Source organism: Verticillium nonalfalfae (assembly GCF_003724135.2).
Source record: "Verticillium nonalfalfae strain VnAa140/NRRL 66861 chromosome Unknown scaffold_204, whole genome shotgun sequence".
In the NCBI taxonomy this organism is placed as follows: Eukaryota; Fungi; Ascomycota; class Sordariomycetes; order Glomerellales; family Plectosphaerellaceae; genus Verticillium; species Verticillium nonalfalfae.
The window spans coordinates 2,215-23,472 of record NW_021167429.1 but is presented as its reverse complement, the minus strand read 5'-3'; the positions used below and the strand labels follow the sequence as shown (position 1 = coordinate 23,472).

At 53.7% G+C, this 21,258-nt stretch overlaps 5 protein-coding genes across 5 annotated transcripts; 2 read left to right on the top strand and 3 right to left on the bottom strand.

Annotated features, from left to right (window-relative positions):
- Positions 1-60: 60 nt before the first annotated feature.
- Positions 61-3,173, bottom strand: D7B24_003697 (uncharacterized protein; the record flags this gene model as incomplete). The annotated part of the gene is made up of 8 exons (XM_028637884.1): positions 61-93; positions 149-226; positions 283-577; positions 905-1,029; positions 1,669-1,693; positions 1,787-2,604; positions 2,661-2,868; positions 2,923-3,173. 8 exons carry the CDS (start codon positions 3,171-3,173, stop codon positions 61-63), a joined length of 1,833 nt encoding a protein of 610 aa, XP_028490575.1.
- Positions 3,174-4,549: 1,376 nt separating this feature from the next.
- On the top strand, positions 4,550-6,091 carry D7B24_003696 (uncharacterized protein; the record flags this gene model as incomplete). The annotated part of the gene is made up of 1 exon (XM_028637883.1): positions 4,550-6,091. The coding sequence occupies one exon, from the start codon at positions 4,550-4,552 to the stop codon at positions 6,089-6,091; it is 1,542 nt and encodes a 513-aa protein (XP_028490574.1).
- A 6,194-nt stretch (positions 6,092-12,285) lies between these two features.
- Positions 12,286-13,915, bottom strand: D7B24_003695 (uncharacterized protein; the record flags this gene model as incomplete). Its single annotated transcript, XM_028637882.1, has 3 exons — positions 12,286-12,710; positions 12,924-13,053; positions 13,121-13,915. 3 exons carry the CDS (start codon positions 13,913-13,915, stop codon positions 12,286-12,288), a joined length of 1,350 nt encoding a protein of 449 aa, XP_028490573.1.
- Positions 13,916-16,648: 2,733 nt separating this feature from the next.
- Positions 16,649-18,447, bottom strand: D7B24_003694 (uncharacterized protein; the record flags this gene model as incomplete). The annotated part of the gene is made up of 3 exons (XM_028637881.1): positions 16,649-16,666; positions 16,724-16,756; positions 17,014-18,447. 3 exons carry the CDS (start codon positions 18,445-18,447, stop codon positions 16,649-16,651), a joined length of 1,485 nt encoding a protein of 494 aa, XP_028490572.1.
- A 655-nt stretch (positions 18,448-19,102) lies between these two features.
- On the top strand, positions 19,103-20,931 carry D7B24_003693 (uncharacterized protein; the record flags this gene model as incomplete). Its single annotated transcript, XM_028637880.1, has 2 exons — positions 19,103-20,322; positions 20,382-20,931. The coding sequence occupies 2 exons, from the start codon at positions 19,103-19,105 to the stop codon at positions 20,929-20,931; spliced, it is 1,770 nt and encodes a 589-aa protein (XP_028490571.1).
- Between the last annotated feature and the right edge of the window lie 327 nt (positions 20,932-21,258).

Below are 21,258 nucleotides of genomic sequence, written 5' to 3'. Positions count from 1 at the left end.
TTCGCATCGGTGACCAAATCCGTAGCTTCGTTATTTGTCCTCCTCGAAACAGTTCCCCTTTTACATCACGACACCGGAGTTGCTGGCAATACGCTGGGGTCATACTTGTTAGTGGATTCTTGTCGACGTGAAGGAGGTTGCTACTCACAGGCCACAGCTCGGCGGCCTCCTTGCCGACGGGGCCGGTGATGGCAGAGCCCTTCATCTCACCCTTGGGGTTAACGATCTTACAGGTGTTAGCATTGTCTGTAGCCGTGTATTCGTGGAGAGGGGAAAACTCACAACACCGGCGTTGTCCTCGAAGTACAGGAAGACACCATCAAAACGCTTCCAGGGCTTGGACTGGCGAACGATGACGGCGGGGTGGACCTTCTTCCTCAGCTCGGGCTTTCCCTTCTTGACGGTGGCCATGACCATGTCGCCAACACCACCAGCGGGCAGCCTGTTGAGGCGGGCACCGATACCCTTGACGGAGATGATGTAGAGGTTACGGGCGCCAGAGTTGTCCGCGCAGTTCATGACCGCGCCGACAGGGAGACCCAGGGTCATCTTGAGCTTGCCACCGGGGGCACCGCGCCTGAAGCGCAAAAGTTAGCATGTGTGATTCTGCACCGTACGTCTGTCAAGACCATGCGATCGATCGTCCGGTCGGAAACTGCTACATTATTGTCGAGCTCGTCGTCAGGCCCAATGGCTTTCTGTCGATAGCCGTGTGGTAGGGCATTAAGGTTGGTTCGGCAAAGGCATGGCGTCGTGATGGCTCAATCTCCCATCCCTCCTCTTGCTGAGCCTTGTTCTTCGAATCCCCCCGCCTTCGCCGTTCCCTTCTCCAGCCCACCGGTCGCAGCAGTCGCAGTTCCGAGTGATCGATCGCAGAGGTTGTTGTCGAGGAGGCAGAACTTACGAAAGCTTGGCCATTGTATCGGTTGTGAGGGTGTTTGGGTTGACAACGGGTGTTCGTGAGGGCGATTCGGCGTCGGTGAGGTCAAGAGCAGGATCCCGAAGATTTTGTTTTTGCACCCAGCTCATCTGTGGGGTGGGAAACCCTTACGAAATTCGGGCAAGCGATCAGTCACGTGAAGATAGTGGATTGGCCTATAGCGGGTCTTGACAAATGAGTCAGCTGTTCACCGATTTGACCGAGACTACCCGCCCTGTGAGCTAAGTGGGCTGTGGGCATCCTTGCAGATGCCTCTCACGGAAGCATGTCTCAGTCTCGGATGTGTTGCTGAACAGCGTGTGCCATCCAAATGCAGGCCCAGAGGGAATTCTAGAAAAAGTTGCAGCCGCGGCGCACCATCTCTCACAGATGTAGGGTATATGGTAGAAGGTAATATCTTTGCATTCGGTAGGAGGACTACCAGCGTCCTTAAAAGGCGTGGGTGGTTTTGCGTAGGGAAGGACGAGGAAACAACTGGCGCACCGCCCAGACCGACAAGAATTATGAGGGTCTCGCCCCAGAGAAAGGGAATATTAGAGAACCCCCAAAGCCATAACGACGAACAGGGCAACGAAAACAGAAAAAGCAGCTCCGCTGCGTTGCCAACTCCAGCACCCGCCCTGCTCATCTCGGGTACCGCCATTAAGCCCGCCGCTGGATTCCTCCGAGCCGTTTGATGACGCTCTGTCATCAAAATAATTAACAACACTCTTCTGCCCAGGTCGTACGCTTTGCGGATTTGAAAATAGATCACTAGGATCCCAGTCTTGTTTCACTTGACCCAATGTGTCTAGATTTGGGCCCCAATACGAGTCTTGTGGGCTCTCCAGATTAGCATCGACATACCCGGCGTAGGTACTCAGATTAGTTGCCACGCTTGACCTAATCAGCGAATTGATTCCTTCAATGAACTCGCGAGTCCTGCCGTTCAGTGTTGGAATGCCGATACCGTAGCCCTGGCAAAACATAACCTTGTCGCGGTGACGGTAAGCCGTGGCGTTCATCGGGACGTCGTTGATACGGCCACCTGTTACATCGAAAATCAAAAACCAGATAAGGGTGCCCCGATTAGCGTCGTCAATGTAGTCCATGAGGTCCTTGATGCTTTCGGAGGAGAGGAGCTGGTCCTTGGTAAATGCCAAGCTCTTCGCAGTGAAGGCGGTACTCAAATCGCTAAGCCATAGGGCCGCATCCTGGGCTTGTTGCGCGACCGAGCCAAGCCAGTCGTTGACTACTACGGACTTCTTCCCGGTGGGGATGCGGTCAGGAATGCCTGTTGCCTCAAATTCTGCCTCAGTGCCAAAAAATGTGCCAGTTATGATAGCACCCAGTTCGTGCATGACGAACTCAGACCCAAAACGACGGTCAAGGTCAGGGTCAGAAATCAGATTTTGCCACGCCTCAAATACAGGGGATAGATCACGATGACGGGAGAAGGTCAGTGAGAAGGTGTACTCGACAACGTCACCCGGCTCCTGGTTGGTGCGCATGACGAATTCCGTAATGATGCCGAAACTGGCACCAGCCCCCTTAAGGGCGAAGAAGAGGTCTGAGTTCTCGTCCTCGCTGGCGCGCTGGATTTTCCCATCGGCTGTGACGACTTCGACTTCCACAACATGGTCAAGGCAGGATCCCCACATACGCGATGAAGGCCCAAGGCCACCCTATAGTAGATTTGTTAGTGCTCTAGCGGCAGATGGAATCATTCGAAACTCCTCACAATCGTAGCGTGACCACCAAGTCCCACACCTGGGCATGTGCCATGCGAGATAGCTCGACCACCGTTATCATGGAGCTTCTCGGTGACATCGTGTAGTTTGTGGCCTGCTCCGATTGTCGCTTGCCAATCATCTGGATTCATTGAGAAGTGCTGAAAGTTCTCAAGATCGATGACAAGCGCCCCGTCTTCGCCACCCAATCCATGGTTTCTGATACAGTCAGCATCGAGGGCTTCAAAACGACAGCACCCCAGACGTATTTACGCGTAAGAATGTCCTCCAGACCTAGCCTGGACTTTCACATTATTCTCCGAGGCACACTTGACAAATGCTGCGACATCTCCAGTACTTTCGGGTCTTGTGACGGCAGCGGGCTCAAGATTGATGTCGAGGTTATAGCGATCAACCCATTTGATTTGGTACAGGATATCGCTCGGGTAGCCTACGCACCCTGACCGGCCATCGCACACGTCGTTCAGGCAGGTTGCGAAGGCACCGCTGGGCGGCTGAGCCATGGCGTGAAGACGAAAAAAAGTCTGGCTTGCCGTCCGAGAAGTGATACGAGTGAGTTGGAGGAAATTGCCAGCATACACTGTGTACGGGGGAGGTGAGGATGGAGGGGCCGCTGATGCTCGAATTCCTCCGGAGGGAGGGGGAACTCTGTCTTTACATGGCTCATCGATCGCAGCGTACGGCAAGGCAGTAAGGTAAGGAAGGTACCTTACATTAGCAGCTGATTTCTCAACGTGCTGTCAACTGGCTGGCAGGGTTGCATGAGTTGTGTGACGTTCCCCAAGCAGGTTATTGGCAGGATCATCAAGTGAGAAGCCAATCGATAGCGCCAGTCCGCTACTGTCAAACTGCCAAGGAATCACTCGCCAAGGAAGGGGCTTCGTGGCACTCGCCACACCGTTGGTAGGCGAGTGGCCGCGACGTAGAGAGATCTTGCCTCTGGGTTTCGACGCAAGGTGCTTCGACGCAAGGTGCTTCGACGCAAGGTGCTTCGACGAAAGAGATAGGCACACATTGTAGTAACATTTTCACAACTTAAGAAGAAAAGGCCATGGCGAGGGTGCCGAGAAGATGGTTGGCACGACGTCAGAGTGTTGAGGCTGGTGACAGTGTCCTGGTGGATTCGGTGAGGGTGGCTTGCACATGAGACCTGGCGCAGCTGTTGGCACGATTCATAGCCTTATGCTGGCGGGTCTAGCCTGCCTGTCGTTCGCTGTTTTATGTCGATCGCCACGCGTAGTCGCGTGTGCTGTGCAAACCAGTTCCTGGATGTTGAGAGAGGTCAGTGTAGCGAAATACCTTGTCAAGGGGGTCAGTAATATAATGTGTTTCTTTGTATGTAAGGCATTGAATTGGGTCATAACCAACATACCATCAATGAAAGTAAGAGTGACTCTTTTTCCGTCGCACATGGGCAACATGCACCGCACAGTATGTGCAAGCTTGACACTGTACGTGGCTGCCTGTCGCACATGCCCCTTGCCAGGTTGGCGATGGTAAATCTTCAGGAGCGCCGCCAATGTCGTTCATCAGTCCTGCCTCCATCTTCAACTCTCACAAGAACAGCGCCCGGTGCCGTGTATCTCTCTCTTCAACTCGTTTACTTGCAGGCTTCGACCTTCGCATTTCGCCATTGCGGTCGACATCATCCTCGGCCTGCTTTTCCACACCATTTGCTCCTGAAAGCCTGAAATCCGCCAACAGACAAATGTTACATGTTGGCTGGGACCATACAAAACAAAGTCGATCGAGATTCTAACCCACCCGAACTGTCAACCAACAGCGCTCCACCAGGCCTGGACGATTTGGCTACATTGACCTTCGGGGTTCCTATTGCCTGAATTCTTCCACATTTCCTGGACTCGGCGAAAACATCGCCATGGCACACTCTGCAGCGTGGCACCAGTTACCCTCGTCATATCCCTCGGATGTGCCGGACTTGCTGGTCGCAACTGAGTTCACGGCCGAATCCTATGTGGTACGAATCTCCGACATGGCTCACGTATGGGTTGAGGAGATGGATCGTCGGGCCATCTACAAGCGCAGCCTCGCCGAGGACACGAGCATTGATCCGACAGACAGCCCTCAGAACATGCAGGCTTTCCTGTCCCGCATTCTTTCCGCTTTTGACGCCTCTCACGCGCACCACGAGGGTAGTCGCATGAGTCTCTCGGTGACAGACAACGACTCCCTTGCATTGAATATCACGTGCGAGGTCCCTGGACTTCAGCCTCTTGTATGGCCCATGTATTTCAAAAGATGTGCTCCGTCCCACGTCGGCACCAAGCTCGTGTTGCCGCTCCTGCAAGCCGAACACGCCCGCATCAGACAAGTCAACTCCCTACTTGAGATTGTCCAACAGAAAGATGTTGTTATGACCAAACTTTTGGATAAGTTGGAGGCTACCGGCACACGTCTCGAGAACATCTTCACAGCTCTTTCGGCCAAGCAGAAAGTTTCGAGACAGACCGCCGAAGCCAAGGTGAGAGGACTCGCTCCATTCAGAAGAGCCGAATGGCTAGCTCAATTGGCGGCCGATCATGAGGCGCCTTGCGATGTAAATTCTCTCCTGGGGGTCGTCTTTGAAGCGGAAGCGACCCTGACGGTGCCCGAGATGAATTACGGCGACTCGCCTGCCCTTGACGACTGGTGGACAAAAGTGGTTGCCGGCCAGGCTATACCTATCATTGGCCCGAAGAAAGCAGCCTCACACAAAGAGCAGACTCCGCCTCTCGAGTCAGTAGAGCCAGAGGACGAAGATGACTTCCAGGTTCAGTCCACCCCGCCACATTTATCTTCGGCTAGGACACGTGCATCGGAGAAGCAACCTGCCCACCCGAAAGCTGATGATGATTCCACTGAGGATGAAGAAGAACATGGCGTTCTGCAACCATCTCGCTCCTCGCGAATGCCGGAGAACAAGAATGAATCCATTCACTTGGGTGTGTTAGGAAGCAAGAGACAGACAATACAGCCGCCTCCGCTACCACCAGGTTCAGAGACAGAGTCCGATAACTCTGATGACAACAATGCTGCTCCTTTGCCCCTAAGCTTACCACCACAAGCACCATCGTCGCCTGTGGCGCCGACTCTTTCCAAGAAGCAAGGGTTCGGTCACATTGGAAAGCCCAAGCCGCCCGTGGCGCCCAAGGCTCCCGCCTCTCAATCGACAGATGCCATCGCAGTTCCGTCCGATAGTAAGCCGGTTACTCGTAAGCTGGGTCAGATCGGAAAGAAGATCACGAACGACGCCTCTCCAAATGCTCTTACTGGATCGCGCGGGCGACCTGCAGAAAGGACGGAACACATCGAGCTGAGAGAGACTTCAGAAGACCGAGCCAACAAGAAACGAGACGAACTACAGAGGGAGTTGCAGAGGAAGGCCAACGCGGGCCCCGCTCGGAAGAAGCGCAAGTTCTAGTCGATATTACCATCGCCTGCTGGTGCTGCTTCCGACAATGACTCAAGTTTGCCCCTTTTCGTCGCACAGCAGTGCCATACCCTTCAAAATCACTCTTGGTTTATCCTTTCGCTATGTGGCAGTCCTTCCCATCGATTTAGGTCCGTTCGAGTCACCTTCTAGATGCTTCTGTCTCCCAAACCACTGTCGCATATGCGTCTCGTACCGACGCACACTCCCGATGCAGATCGCCTGATGAACCTTTCCAGCTGAGGCTCATATCCAAATGAGCTGAACGTCTAAGCCTGGGGGCTTGCATCACGGCATGCGCTTGCTGGTACATGTACATCAGGCTGAGTGGGGGGCGCGTCGACGATGCGACTTCTGCATCGAAGGTTTAACGGGCCGAAAGCAGCGGAAAGCGGGAAGCAGTTCGTGTCACAAGACATGTGCGCTGCCGCGCCTGCGACACAACGGCGCGGAGGTAATCTCTGATGCGTTGCGACCCCTTTCGCTGGTGGCAATGGAGCATGGGCTCTGTGAAGCTTGAGACGATGCCCGAAACGATGCCCAACTGCTGTTTACGTCTAGCTCCAACATCTTCGCGGTATGGTTGCACAACGTCTTTCCCATGGCGGTTACAAATAACGCAGTGGTTGTGCGGCCGGTTGTTGCTGGACAGGCTGGCGACTCTCTGGTGGTTCACGGCTGTCCTCACCTTGAGCAAATTTTCAGAGCAAAAGAGAGTAGGGGTACCAAATTTTTGCGCCTGGACAAGCTATCCACTGAATGCAGCCGGTCTTTGCAGAAACCTGACGTGGGCCGCATATCACTGGGAGAGGCCTCCACCATCGAGGTTGTAAGCATGGAGGCACATATCTCGCTCCACATTGCCGGCATGAAATCATGGTGTCACCTCAGCTGTCAGCGAGGACGAGATGTTGTCCCTGCCCTGGCCTCTGTCTCGTTTCACCGGCACCGACGCTGTGTCGCTGGTAAAGTCTTCGGCGCAGCTATGGGATGCGCAACGGTGTTGACATATTCAGCTATCAAGAACGCGCCATTCAAATGCGATCTTTTTCTTCTGCCTCCAAGGTCACATGTCCGAAATCATGCAGTACCGATGTAGCTCAGTGTCTTGTCATCAGAACCATCTTCTTGTCGCGGAAGACAGATACAGAGCTGTCAAGTCAACGCAAACCATGTTCAGGATGCATTTCACCACATGTTACGCATATAGTCCATGATCGACCCCCACGGTGTACAGAGATTGTTGGTTTTCACATCAGTAAACTCCGTCTCTTTGTTGACCTGTTCATATTTATCAGTGTACTTTAAAGCTACTGACGGTCGCGTTTTATCAGAAACCGAAGATCACCATTAAAGGAGGTACTTAGGATGCCAAAAACTCATAAAACCGTGCGTTGATGCGGCTGAGGGCGTCTAGGGCGGCTATCCTTTTCGTTAGGACGCGCGAACTCCACTTACGCAGCTGGGTTCTTTAAACGAATACTCGCATTCATACAATGCCTTGATGACCGGGGATCAGGCATGTTCAAGGGCCGGTCCGCTCTGCATCCGCACATGGTGGCCACTGTACTTCACGCCACAGCTCCATGTCAGCATCACCTTTTGGGTTGTTTGGCCCTCCTGTCTCCTCACCTCTCACTCGTTGTGAGATGTTACGTCAACCCCGCAGGGACAGGTATCGACTCAAACCATAACACAAGCCTGCCTGTCTGACCGGGCGGTCTCGACCCGTCCGGTTGTGACAACGCATCACTGCATATGCAGCGCGAGAACCCTGGGCGAGCCCCTCTATAGTAGTCTTACGTCGAGGCTTCTTTCGCGTCGCATGTCCAGAAGAAGAAAGCTCAGAGTGCCATGCACCGGGAGAGCCCCGGTGGCGCACTACTGGCTCGTTGTGCCGTCCTGCAGGTGCCGTCTGCGCAACATTCTTCAACCCTTTCGTTGCGAAGCAAAGAGAAGTGAAGAGGGTTCCGAACAGGAACAGGTTTGACGACACCGCCTCGCATGCATTCCGCATATCAAGGATCCCTGCACTAACCGTATCGGTTGTCTGCAAGCAGGGTGCCAAAGCATTAGTGAGCTTGTACCTTTCCAAACAGCGGAGATCGAAATACACTAGGTACCAGTAGAGGGACATGGACTCCCCGATCCAGGGCTCCGGGATTGGTGTTTGTCTTCATGCCACGGACACAGGTTCCGAGGTTTCCTGGTCCCTGGTTTGCTGCATCGCTTGGAGGAAGCATGTGTGCTGGTTGAAAACTGATCAAGACAAGGTAGGGTACGAGCAACTGCAGTTAAGCACTGGAGAAGACGACAAAACGGGAGGAAACACGTCAGTAGCTGACCCCTGGTGATCTTCGAGTTGCTGAGGTGACCGGTGAAGTCTATCGTCTGTCGTATTGCGCTTCGAGATGCACGTCGCCGGTGATTCATCATCTTGGCCAGAAGCCGATCTCCTCAGCACTGACTTCTCAGTGTTCGCGGAGCTCCGAGAATCCTGCAGCCGTCGCTGATCCAGGGACTCCAGCCAGAGCCTGAGATCATTATGCGATGTTTGTTGCTGATCAGACTCAGGGCAACGTTCGGCAGATATGCCGTACGGTGAGGCGCACCACCTTACTCCTCTGCTTGCGGTCCATTCGTTTGCAGAAAAACCTGCGGTGCACTGTCATCTGAAGCAGCGAGGGCTGAAAATATCTCCAAACGCCGCAAATATGACGGGCAACAGCAAGCCGAGGCGCCAGCCCAGAGGCACCTGGTAAGCAGGCATTCTTGGCTCTCCAGGCGGCTACCACGCAGCGATGCATGTTGTGGCTTCGGGAGTCTTACCGTTTCGAGACGGTTGTAATGGCCGCCATACATCGGCGGTCGTCCGTCTGGGTGCCAGGTAATGAATCCGTAAAACAAAGGAAACAGAGGAAGAGTAGCAGTATGTCGTAGCAACACAAGGCCGTCAACTCCATGTTCAAGCTTGATATGGCCAAGATGGGTCTACTCGCGACTATATTCAAAGGCTCCTTGATTGCAACGCAACACGGGAAGAGCATAATTTGCTGTGTTATGTATGTTCGCGCACACCACCAGAACCGCGGGCACAATTACCTGGTTCTCGGGTTCCTCATTAACCAAATCTCATCCACCATGTAGTCCACGCGCAAGCTGGGACCGGTCCGTTTCGTTGGGTGATATAGCATGCAGGTTGTCGGCGAGATGTGAGAAATGACCTGAGCCCCCCACTGTGTATCACTTGCAATATGCTGTGAGACGCCGAGGACGATGAGATTGTTGTCTCTCGACCTGTGCGAGGATTCAATTTATCCAGGCTTCACAGCCTGGCTTAGTTGGTGAATGGCGAGCCAAGAAGCTTCCTGGACAAAGAAAGCAGGCATCATTAATCCAGGTAATGATGGTAGCCGACCGGGGTCAGACAGAAGTGAGGTACACCAAAAAGGCAGGGGAGGTCTGTCTCGTGGCGATGATCATCGGCCATCGGCCATTTCGGCATCGATCAGGTGCACCCTTTCTGGTTCTAGTTTGCGTCATATTTTGTGATGCACTTGAAGTGACATTGGCGTTACATTGTCGATAGCGCGTTAGCCCAGAGTTTCTGGTCATTTTCATCAAGCACTATGGGTAGCCAGGGCCAGATGTGTTACTCTCGAGGCACATCTTGAATGTCGCTCGTCCCCCCAGGATTGCCCCCCGCACGGCGGTGTTCTGTCTTCGGATTGATCTATCGGAGCTTTCTTGCTATCAAAGCTGTCAAATGTGTCAAAGCGGCTGCAAGCGGGTGTGCCTTGCCTTGCCACAGCCTTCTCCGATCTACGGGAGCTGGTGGCAGTGGATTAGCCACCTGCATCCCGGGCGCAGCGCAGCTCCACCCGCTTCAAGGAGCAAGCAGTAAAGCTAGGCTGCGAGAATAAAGGCTGGCGTCAGCATATACGGAGCAGGGAGACAGGGAGGGGTCAGCCCCAGTGGCGCCCTCAAATCATCGCCAAAGGACTCGGCGTGTGCATGAATGCAATCGTGTCGAGCTTGCAGAAGGATTGCGAGGTTGCCAAGCTCAATCACAATCGGCTGATCGGGCCCATCTACGATTCCAGATGATCGGGGGCGGCAGGAATACACTCACCGCTGCAACGCTGCTATGTGATCCCATCTGCCTTTGGCTAGATCCTCCCGTATGCAACACGATCTGCCCGGTCGAGGTCGCATGAGGCGAAGGTGACCAAAGGCAGGCGAAACAATCGCGATCTCTCCACTCAAGGTCCGGAACGGCGTTGACCAAATATTCTCCCATTGTGATAGCTGACTGACATGGGTACGCGGCAGGGCAGGGCCAAATGCACCGAAGATAATCACAAAAGTGTTGCGACTTGCCACAGGGGCCCTTGTCGTTGAGGACCAGCACCCTGCTGGCTTCCTTCTCACTGACCTTACGGGGCCCATCCCACTGATTCGCAGCGAAGCTGAAGAGTGCACTTATTGTGCACGGCGGGCCCCCTTCCAATGTCAAACGAGCCGGAACCACTGGGCTTCTTCATAGTCGCGTCATGTTCAAGCCATCATGTTTTTTACCATATTTATCTGGACAATTATGCCCAAGGCTTATGGGAGAGAGCAAGATAAACACCAACTGTCTCGGATCGAGTGCTTTTGTCTTCCCGAAGACCCTCGATTTCCTTATGACCAAGATGGTATGAGCCTGTGATCATGACCTGTAAGCCTACGGATTGAAGCCGGCAGGGCAAGAAGTGGAAGAGGCGTGGCACACAACCCCCAGATCAGAGGGATTTAGCATCCACGCATCCATCACCAGTTCTCTAAGCTCAGTGCGGTATAGCGCGGTCCCACGTACTCGGTATCCAATCGAGGTTACCTGTGAGATAATCGCCCCCTGTCCTCATCAGTAGCATCTACCAACATGTAATCACAATTGCCATCATGGCCAACGCCAACGCCAGAGCAAAAGCTTCAAGGGCTGAAGTGATCAAGGGCTGAAGCTTTGAGGCGCGATCGAAATCCACCTCTGGTCGGCTAGACACCCCGCCGTCCCATTTTTGATGGCTCAGAATGAGACTAATTATCCTTCTCGCTGCTTACGAACAGATGAAGAGAAAAAAACTGTAAAAAATGCTGTTCTAGTTTCTCTCTCTTTCTTTTTGCGTGTGTTTGAATGATCGGTGCATAGACGACATCCAAGCAAGACGAGAGCTCAGTACACCGGCCGAGCATCCCACATCTTCCGAGTGTCCCGTCGTTGGTACGCGCCACCCCCTGTCACACCTCTAGACAGATCGACTGTGACGAGCCAGCCCTGTTTTAGAAGGATGAATAACCAACCAACGGTTGTACATGTATGAAAAAATGGCCGCGACTGGCATGGCTGGCTTTCTCGCCCTTGAATTGGCTATGTGGGACAGGCTACGCGCTAACCCCTTGCCCTGTCGTGATCACACATCGCTTCGGCACCGATGAACCCCGCGACAGCTCACTGCTAAAGAACAGGCAAGATTTGTCGTTGACAGGCTCAAGGTTGGCTCCGGACCCCCTACCCCCCTCTTTTCTCCTTAATCAACGTGCTCACTCGTCGGCCTTATTCTCCGAGAATTATCTGTGCAGCTGTCAACCTCCCAGTACGACTTTTACAGCGTACCTAACTTCATCCCCCATATTGGTGCGCCCTAGTGGTCCAGTTCACTGGCTGTGCTGCCCAGCTGCTTTTCTGTGCTGCCACACCAACTATTGCTCACTTGAACCTCCTGAATCTGTACACCTTCGCCCCCACACGCCTTTATTCCTATCAATGTGACGGAAGGCTAGGATGTGCATGAGAGGGAAACAGTCACAGCGCTAACCGCTTCTGTACCACCGCAACAAAGCTCGCAGTCCCGGGACAGAGACGGAGAGAAACCCCGGCGTCGATGTTGCATTCGTGTGCGAGCTAGAACATAATTCCGTACGTCACACAGTATGCGACAGGAGACCTCCATGGCGAAATGGCCAGAGAAATCTGAGCGTGGGAGGTCCATCCTTACACTGCACACATGTCGAAATCGCCGTAACTACTCAAGATACCACTCTCCTACCCGATTTCCAGACTCTCGGCCGACATCCAGGTGTGCTTGAGAAGACCAGCTGGCTAGTTTGAAAGCATTCGAGAAAAAAGAAGATCAGGCAATATATCATGGCGTGGCAGGACTGCAATTGCCGCTGGGCGTCTGATAGCTGCCCTGACCCCAAATGTAAAGCGTGTTTCCACCCTCAGAAAAACGACTCGCGGGATACACACACCCTACATCGCTGAGGCTGTACTGTGGAAAGTCGTACGCATCCGGTTGTTGGAGCGAGCCGACAGAAGCAACCGTATTGGGACCGGGCAGCCCGAAGTCCAGACCAGCCGGTACACCCTCAGGGTCCAAGGGCGAAGCGAGCCCAGCCTCGCCGTGCGGAGGCGGTTGATTGGAGTATGCTTGCTCGTACATGACGACTTGCTCGGACGCAAGAGGCAGCTGCTGGTGCTGGTGATGCTGTGAGAACCGATATGGGGCCTGGCCCGAATTCGTGCCCATCTGCAGATCGAGCATGTTCATTTGTTGAGAGATCACGCCTGCACTCGTGGGCGGCGCTTCATGTCGAGCCTTGCGTCTCCCCCTGCTGGTTGCGAACCCCCCCTTCTCTCCAGATACCGCTCGACCGGGCCTTGAGAGATGGGGGTGCTTGGGGTTGGCGTGGTATGTGACATTGTGAGAGAGAGAGCTATGCCGTCCTCTTTTCAACGAATGACTGCCTTTGGGCCGGTACCTTGTGGTGCTCTGCACACCATCGCGGAGAGCCCAATCTTCGAGCACCCATTCTGTCGATTTTCTCGCGTCGCCTGCGGGCTGAGGGATGGGGAGAGGACCACCTGCTCCTAATTCCGTGTCTTGAATCTTTTCCCTCCTCACAAAGGCCTTGAAAGAAGACGAACTAGTCAGCCCTGGATACTTCGGTTCTGCTTTAACAAGGAAGAATACTCACGTGGTTCATGCTGAGGTTATGGCGGATACTGTTCTTCCATCCATCTTTCCCGGGGCTGTTCGCCTTGTCAGTGTTCACGCGAAACCACTCGTATATCTCCTGCAGAGTCATGGCATGACTAGGGACACTCATGAAGGCTCGATAGATCAGCCTAGCATAAGGCTCGCCATTTTTCGAGGCGTCCATGGCCCGCGAGTTTGCTGTTGCAGAGGGAGCTTGCCCAGGAATAATGAATTGGGATCCTTCTTTCGCGCATGACTGGTCCCTCATAGATGAGAATATGTTTGATGGGTTGACGTCGGCGCCTGGTATGCTGCTATGAGGCGGCGTATCTGAGAGCACGGGCGCTGGGTGAGGCTTTCGAATCAAGTCGGGGGGTTCTGATTCGAACTCATGGTAATAGCGCGGGTAGTTGAGCGCAATGTTCACGTCAGAAATCTCAGGGAGATCGCAGGACAAGGGGCTATGAAGAGGCCGGCCATCGTTCGAGAGCGCCTGATGGCGAGACTGTTCGATGGGGGAATTCCAGTCCGATTGATCAGAGGCGGCAGACCAACCTCGTGGGGACACCACGACTGGAGACGAGGTGTAATTTGTCGACATGGCCTCGTAGTCAGTGTAATTGTAGGGACAATTTTCGAATTCCGCGTTGGACACCGGCGGGGTGTTTGGATGCCATCTTCTAGAAGACGAAGAAGCATATTGCTCCGCGTCTTCTCGGCCGTCAAAAGAACGCTGGCTGTTCGCATACCAGGAGTAACGGCCTTGAATAAAAGAGGAGAGTTCCTTCCTCATGACAGGCGAGGTGTAGTATGAGGGGTTCGGTAAGAGCTCGTCACCGTCCAGGTTTGAACAGGAAGGCGATTGCGTTGTGCTAGATAGGAAGGGCCTGTCTTCGTACTTTTTGGCAAAGGCGGGCAAGCTGTCTGGGATGTGTGTTCCCATGGGTAATCTCATAACAATCGTCGTCTGTCTTGAGGATATAGCTTCAGGCAAAGACTGATATTGGCGGACCCGAAGGCTTTCTTGGTAATGAGTCTGCAAATGTATTTGCGATGCTAGGGGTGTGAATGCTGAAGTAACAGACAAGATGCCGTCAAGAATGGGACAAGGACAGGTAGAATGGTCATGGAGTGTTACTAATGTATGACGAGGAACGAGGGATGAGGGTTCAAAGAGCAGAGCATTCAGAATTTCCCAGGTAGCTATGATCGTTCTACAAGACGGCCTTATTAAACGTTGGGTAAGGAGAGCGAGAGACAACAGGGACCCTGTCACAAGAGCGCTAGCTGTTTTCATGAAATACGCAGCCACACCGTCTTTGGACAAGAATCCAGAACAGGAATAATTAGTGGTTCAAGGACTCCGGGCATGGGTGTACATCCGGTCGTTGGAGCAAGTACCATGCCAAAGCAATGACCAGTAGGAGCGTAGTCGGTCGTTGGACAGGCGGCAGGGGTGTCTGTTCGAACGGTGAAGAGAGCTCCATGGCTTAATCTTGACCACAATGTGTGGGTAGGAGTACACACTATCTTCTAGCTCAGCCCAAGATTCCGTCAGCCTTCACCTTCACGACGTCCTCTTCATGCGTGTTTTATGCATTATGCGCCAACAATCCCGTATGTGTATGTATGCGTGTGTGCTTTGCCATGTGCATGTTTACATGGGTTGCATGCACTCATGTTTCCTCCTTTGCCGCGTGGGTTATACAGCACACCCCCCCGGCCCAGTCACATGCAGGTATCAAAGCTCAGACTGGGGGACGGTGAGGGGGAGGGGGGCCACAGGCACGTAAGATACAAACAGACAACAGATGACAGTACAGTGGCATTGTTTTCCAGGTGGCGGGGTCAGACGCCCCCCCCCCCCCCTTCTCCCCAACTTACCAAGGTCACCAGATCATTCTGGGCGATGCAAATGGACTGAGCCCTGGCCAGGCATCCTGGATGACTGAAGAGACTAGAAATCTAGACTTTGGAAGGCGAGGCGGTCATGTAATCACCAGGCATCTCAAGAGGCGATGCTGACGCGTGCGTAATGTTCCGCGAGTCGCGTGATGAGCTGCCACAGTTGCGTCTGAATGAATCTTGTAATACCACCATCAAGAGGACCCGTCTACTCCGTGAACGCGAAGGGCAAGACGGGAGTCATTGCATACACAAACCCCCAACAAGCACCCCCACGAAGAAAGCACGTAGAATACCGAGCCGGGGACGTCCTACACATGAATACCGGCAGTGGAGCAATCCCCAAGGTCCGTGACAGGAAGACGGGAGGACGATTCCCACAATGGCTTGCTTGTCACATCGGCCATCAGCGAAGACGTTGCACGCAGGGGACAATGCCCTGTCATCCCGGCCTACAGCTCTGCATAGCGTGGCAGGACAGGACCTGCCTTTAACAACGGCCATGTCACGCCCAGATGTGGCCGGGCGGCGGTCAGCTCTGGATCTGTGATGGAAGAAGGCTTCGTCGGATACGCGCATGGCCAACCCTTTCGCCAACACAAGCCAACCATATTTCTCCTCCAGATGAAGCTCCTGGGATGTTGCACTGACAGCGACTTGCTCCATTTCCTGCGCGTAGCCTTATTTAGGCGGTGAGATGGCGAGGCATCCGCAATAACCCGTTGCCCGGTACACATGATTGAGCGTCGAAAAACTTCTAGAAGACTCTTGTACACAGCTCCGCAGGTACACGTCGTCGCATCTTAAGGAATGGATTGGGGGCAAGCTTGTGAACTCTATGCTCCCAGACGTATTAGTGTTGTGTTGTAAGGGCGAAAGGGGCTTCCATGCGTCTTGTGAATAGCACACAAGACTGATAGTACAGAGTCGCCCGTGGGGGCAGGTGGTTGCAGTTCGTTCAGGAGCAGCCGACGTAGCAAGAATCCCGGTTCGCATCGTCTGGCTGAGCAAATCCAGTTCTAATTGAGGGGACAGCACACGGCATGGCATCATGTACTTCTTTGTATTGGTGCCAGATGGCCTACCAACGCCCAGGATGTGCACGAAGATGGCCAGCACTGGCCTGATAAGACAGGAACGGCGCACAAACCCTGCGAGGGGCGAAGATGGATGTGCCGCTGTCAAAATGTCAGGGGAAGCGAGAGGAACTGCCCCCTTTCCAAGACACCTCACACTCAGCTTCCTTCTCTGTCCTCTTTCCTCTCCCTTTCGTCAAACCTGGCGAGGTGGCACAGTTTCGAGCGATGGGGTCTACGGACTCCATGTTTGGGGCGCCACACGATATATGACAGCCCGTATGCGTGCATTTTTAGCCAGCAGGTCGTTTGTGCGCCACATTGTCGTCGGCCTGCCATTTCCGGATTCGTCGCGGGTGGTCGGCCGTGACATTGGTTGCCACGCCATGGACTGCTGATGGCTTTCGGCGCTGTCGTTCCCCCTACCCACCCTCAAACAATGGCGACGGCTGAACCCACATACCAGGTTCCTTGGCCGGCCTCTGTTATATTGGATGCTGCGGACATGGTAGGGGTCGACTCGAAGAGGGCGTTACTGCACGAGACTACTTTCGATAATAGATCTGAAATGATCTGTCAGTTCCATAATGGTGCAGGGAAGATGAGCACATGGCGCTTACCTTTTTGAACTGGAAGTGTAGTTGAAGGATGCCCTGTAGGTGTGTCGAATCAGCATCGTCATGCTACGAAACGGGGTGGGGGGTGATAAGGAAAAACAAAGATCAGCGGTAGAAGTGGAGAGACGCGCGAGTGGGCGGTTGAGCCCAACTTGCTTCGAAGTATGCCTAGACGAGCGGGAGTATACGAGTGCCTTGCACAGCAAGGACAGACTGCTACGTAGATGACTTCGCGGAGGAGGAGTAGAAACAACCACGGCCAACGAAGCAAAACGACAGCAGGTCTGGCTTACCTTGTCAAAGGAGCTCTTGAAGCCCCTATCCTTTTTCGCGCTATAGTCCCATTCACGATCGACTATACGGAATGCAATGTCCTCGTATGGCGGTCCGGCGATGAAACGAATGAGACATGTGTCTTCTTCTCCGGCCGGAGCAAACGACTCTCCCCTCCTGCGACCATGTTCTCGAATAATCTTGAATGTTGGTGCCTTTGTCTTGTCGATAAGCTCCGGATAAAAAATGTTGAACTTGTATCCTTGGACGACCTTGGGAGGTGGATTATCGTGGTCATAATGTGTTTGGTTATACTTGTTCCACTCGTATCCCATTTGAACGCGATTGAAATATCGTGGTTTTCGTGGCCGGTGCTTGTCTGCCCATTGGGGCTTCGCTGTTGAAGTAACAGCCTCCTCTGCCGCGAACACCTCTTCGTCCTCGCCAACGCCGCGAGCGACTTCGCGTTCATAAAGGGCCTTTGTGGCCTGAGAGAAGTCTTCATTCTCCACTTGTGCAAAGCGAGTCGTTCCGGGCGGGGCGCCGCTTGGGATTATTGATTTGACTGGAGCCTTTGTGTCGAACCTCGAGGACGATTCGGCTCCAGTGGAGGTGCGAGCGATAGAGGACGCGCCGCCGAGGCCTGGAACAACATCCGATGAGGGATGTGCTTTGTCTGGGTGGCGCGCGTTCAGCACGGCAGCCCGGCTCTCCTTGACCGCCTCATACACTTTTTTCAGCTTCGCCTTTGCCTTCCAAACTAGAAGACTGCGCAGCAACTGTTCCCAGTAATCCCTGTCGATGTCTTCGTTGGATTGTAGCTTGGCCTTCACTTGTTTTTCGAGGGCTTCCAGTTGCTCGTATGTCTTGGGACTTAGGATCTTGTCGACGTCAGATGACACAGTGCTGACAACCCTGTCATCCGGACCTTGTGGTTTGAGTTTCTGTCGGCGCTCAGAGCAGATGGTCTGTAAAGACAGCCAGTATTCACGATTTCTCGCATTCGTCTCGAGGGTGTGGTAGGATTTGATATCGGCTTCGAGTTCCCGCAGCTGAGATGCGTCGAGGCCTTGTAATACGACATCGGGTGGTGTTAGGGCAACGTGTAGGTCTGCCTCGTCCTCGTCAAACAAGTCGCGATCATCATCAACAAAGCGAAGATTGTAGGCGAGGAGGTCGATCGGTTTGGCGCGTCCTTCACGAACACGAATGTCGGCCTTTTTCTTGGTCTGTTTTAGGACAAACTTGTCCTCTTCGGCGACAAACTTCCGAGCCTGCTCATCCTGGGTCATATACGCAGAGGAAGACGTCTTATTCTGTCGCGACCTGGCTGAGGGAGCCGGGTTCGTCGGCTTGGAGATGCGCGTGTTGGGGTCATTCCGAGGCGAGGCAATATCTCTTCGAGGAGGAGACCTGCGCCCAGATTGTAACATAGCCTTGCGTGCCGGATCCATGGTGTATAGTTTTGGAGCTTTGCTAGGTTGAATGCTGCAGCGCAAGCCGTCAAAGAGGCAGTTGATCGCACGCTGATGCGAGCGTCACGTCTGGCGGCTTGCCAGGCAGCCCAAGTCTTGAAAGATTCGGCTTATCACCACGTGATACGGTGAGCTTGGAGCCTTCCCCCCAAGCTGCGGAAGGAGGAGCTGCTGTGGGGACTCTCCAGGCCCCTGTCGACTGTCGCTACAAGCTCGCATTTCACAGGGGTAATCCGATTGTCCCTAGTGCGTCTCCCGCCCACTTGTCCGATCTAGGAAACGTCATGACGCACAAGACATCGAGAGTCCGATCGCGAATCGCGCCAGCTGGGTCGCCCAGCAGCGCGGCGCGCCTCGCGCATCCGTGCTTCAATACCTTTCTCACCTGGTGTATGTGCAACACATCCCTCTCTAAATTTCAATCTGAGGTCAAAAGACTATGAGAACGACGAAGCCCTGCGCTGCCTTCTGGACCCGACTCTTCTCACCTGCTTCTTGTCTACCACTACGATTAACCGTACCAACACTATTGAACAGAAGTCCACTGCGCCCACCGGCATCAGCTCGTCTGTGCCGTGAACATCATCACCAGATCAAACGCTGTACAGCTGGTCCAGCTATTCACTTCGTGGCCATGCCTCCCAAACGCGGCGCGAAGCGCCAACTGTCCGCCTCAGCCGTTACCTCTGATGTGCAGCCGGCGTCAAAGAAAGCGAAAGATCCCTTGCGCGAGCCGCATCCCTTTTACAAGGACGCGGAAGAACATGGCATTGTTCTTCGGAAATACTACCCTCACGAGATGAGCAATGATCGGGCCCGCGCCTACAACAACAACGAACTTCCCAGGCCCATCGAAGAACTCACCTCTGCGCTGGCCGATACATCCATGGCTCGTAAGGGCGTCAAGGTGGGGGCTGCCGTCGTGCACTGGTTCAAGATGGATCTGAGGCTATCAGACAACACGTCGCTCCGCCTGGCGAGCGAGAGGGCCAAGGACGCTGGTGTGCCTCTGATCGCCATGTACATTATCAGTCCTCAGGATTTCGAGGCCCATCTGACGGCTCCTATTCGTGTTGACTTTACGCTACGAACATTGGAAATCCTGAAACACGACCTCGCTAAACTGGACATTCCGCTTCACATTGAGACTGTTGAGAAGAGGAGACAAATTTCTGATCGCGTTGTCGAACTTATGGGAGAATGGGGAGCGACACACCTCTTCGCCAACATGGAGTACGAAGTTGACGAGCTACGGAGGGAAGCCAAGTTGGTGCGCAAATTCGCTGACAAGGGCATGTCGTTCGAAGCCGTACATGATACCTGTGTTGTGCCCCCAGGCCAATTGCAGACTGGCACCGGAAAGCAGTACGCCGTATATACCCCATGGTACCGATCTTGGATGCGCCACGTCCACGAAAACCCGGATCGGTTGGAACTATTTGACCATCCGAACAAGAACCCCAGCAGTGCAAAGGAAAGGTTTGGCAACCTATTCGCGTCGGAAATCCCGGAGGAGGTGCCGAACAAGACTCTCGGCGCTGAGGAGAAGAAGCGCTTCCGAGCACTTTTCCCAGCTGGAGAGCACGCAGCTCGCGAACGGCTGGACAAGTTTTGTGACGGCAGCATCAGCTCTTACGCAGATCGGCGCAATATCCCAGGCGACAACGGTACCTCTTCACTCTCGATGCATCTTGCCAGCGGGACCATCAGCTCCCGGACTTGCGTCAGGACAGCAAGGGACCGCAACAAGACAAAGAAACTCGATGGTGGAAACGGCGGCATTCAAACATGGATCAGCGAGGTAGCCTGGCGGGATTTTTATAAGCATGTTCTGGTTCACTGGCCCTATGTCTGGTAAGAGAGATGATGCTCCCACCCTGACAAAGCATGCCTGTCAACTAACCTGCAAGCAGCATGAACAAGCCTTTCAAACCCGAATACGCCAATATTGAATGGTCTTATGAAAAGGATGATTTCAAGGCTTGGTGTGAGGGAAAGACAGGTTTCCCGATTGTCGACGCTGCCATGCGTCAGATGATCCATGTGGGCTGGATGCATAACCGCTGCCGCATGATTGTCGCATCCTTTCTCTGTAAGGATCTCCTGATCGACTGGCGCATGGGTGAGCGGTTCTTCATGGAGCACCTGGTGGATGGTGATTTCGCATCCAACAACGGCGGCTGGGGCTTTAGCGCCAGTGTCGGTGTCGACCCGCAGCCGTACTTTCGCATCTTTAACCCTTTGCTACAGAGCGAAAAGTTCGATCCCGATGGCGAGTACATTCGCAAATGGGTCCCAGAGCTAGCAGGTGTCAAGGGCAAGGCGATACACGATCCATATGGACGCGGCGCAGGGCCGCAAGCGAAGAAAAAGGGCTATCCTGAGCCCATAGTTGCGCACAAAGATGTTCGCGAACGAGCTTTGACAGAGTACAAACGGGGTCTGGGCCGGGAGGATCTGTAGTTATTGGAGACAACAGGGTCGATCGTGGGCTTCTTCGTAAGGGTCGTTTGTATTGCATCATCATTGATATCCATTTTGGTGCCAATGTCTACTAACCCTCGATTGTGATTAGTTCTTGGTTGACAGCGCCTAGCTCGTATTCGTCGCCAGTATAGCGTCACCTTATACTAGACAGTCATGGCATATTCATCTTGGATATGCCAATAATACAGAGCATTTGTCAGGAGGCACCTGCGGAGCCACGGGACAGGGGCCTAGTTGAGGGGTTTGGGATTATGAGAGGACGTACATAAGGGCCGTGGAGGGCCAGAATTCAGATGTATTGTT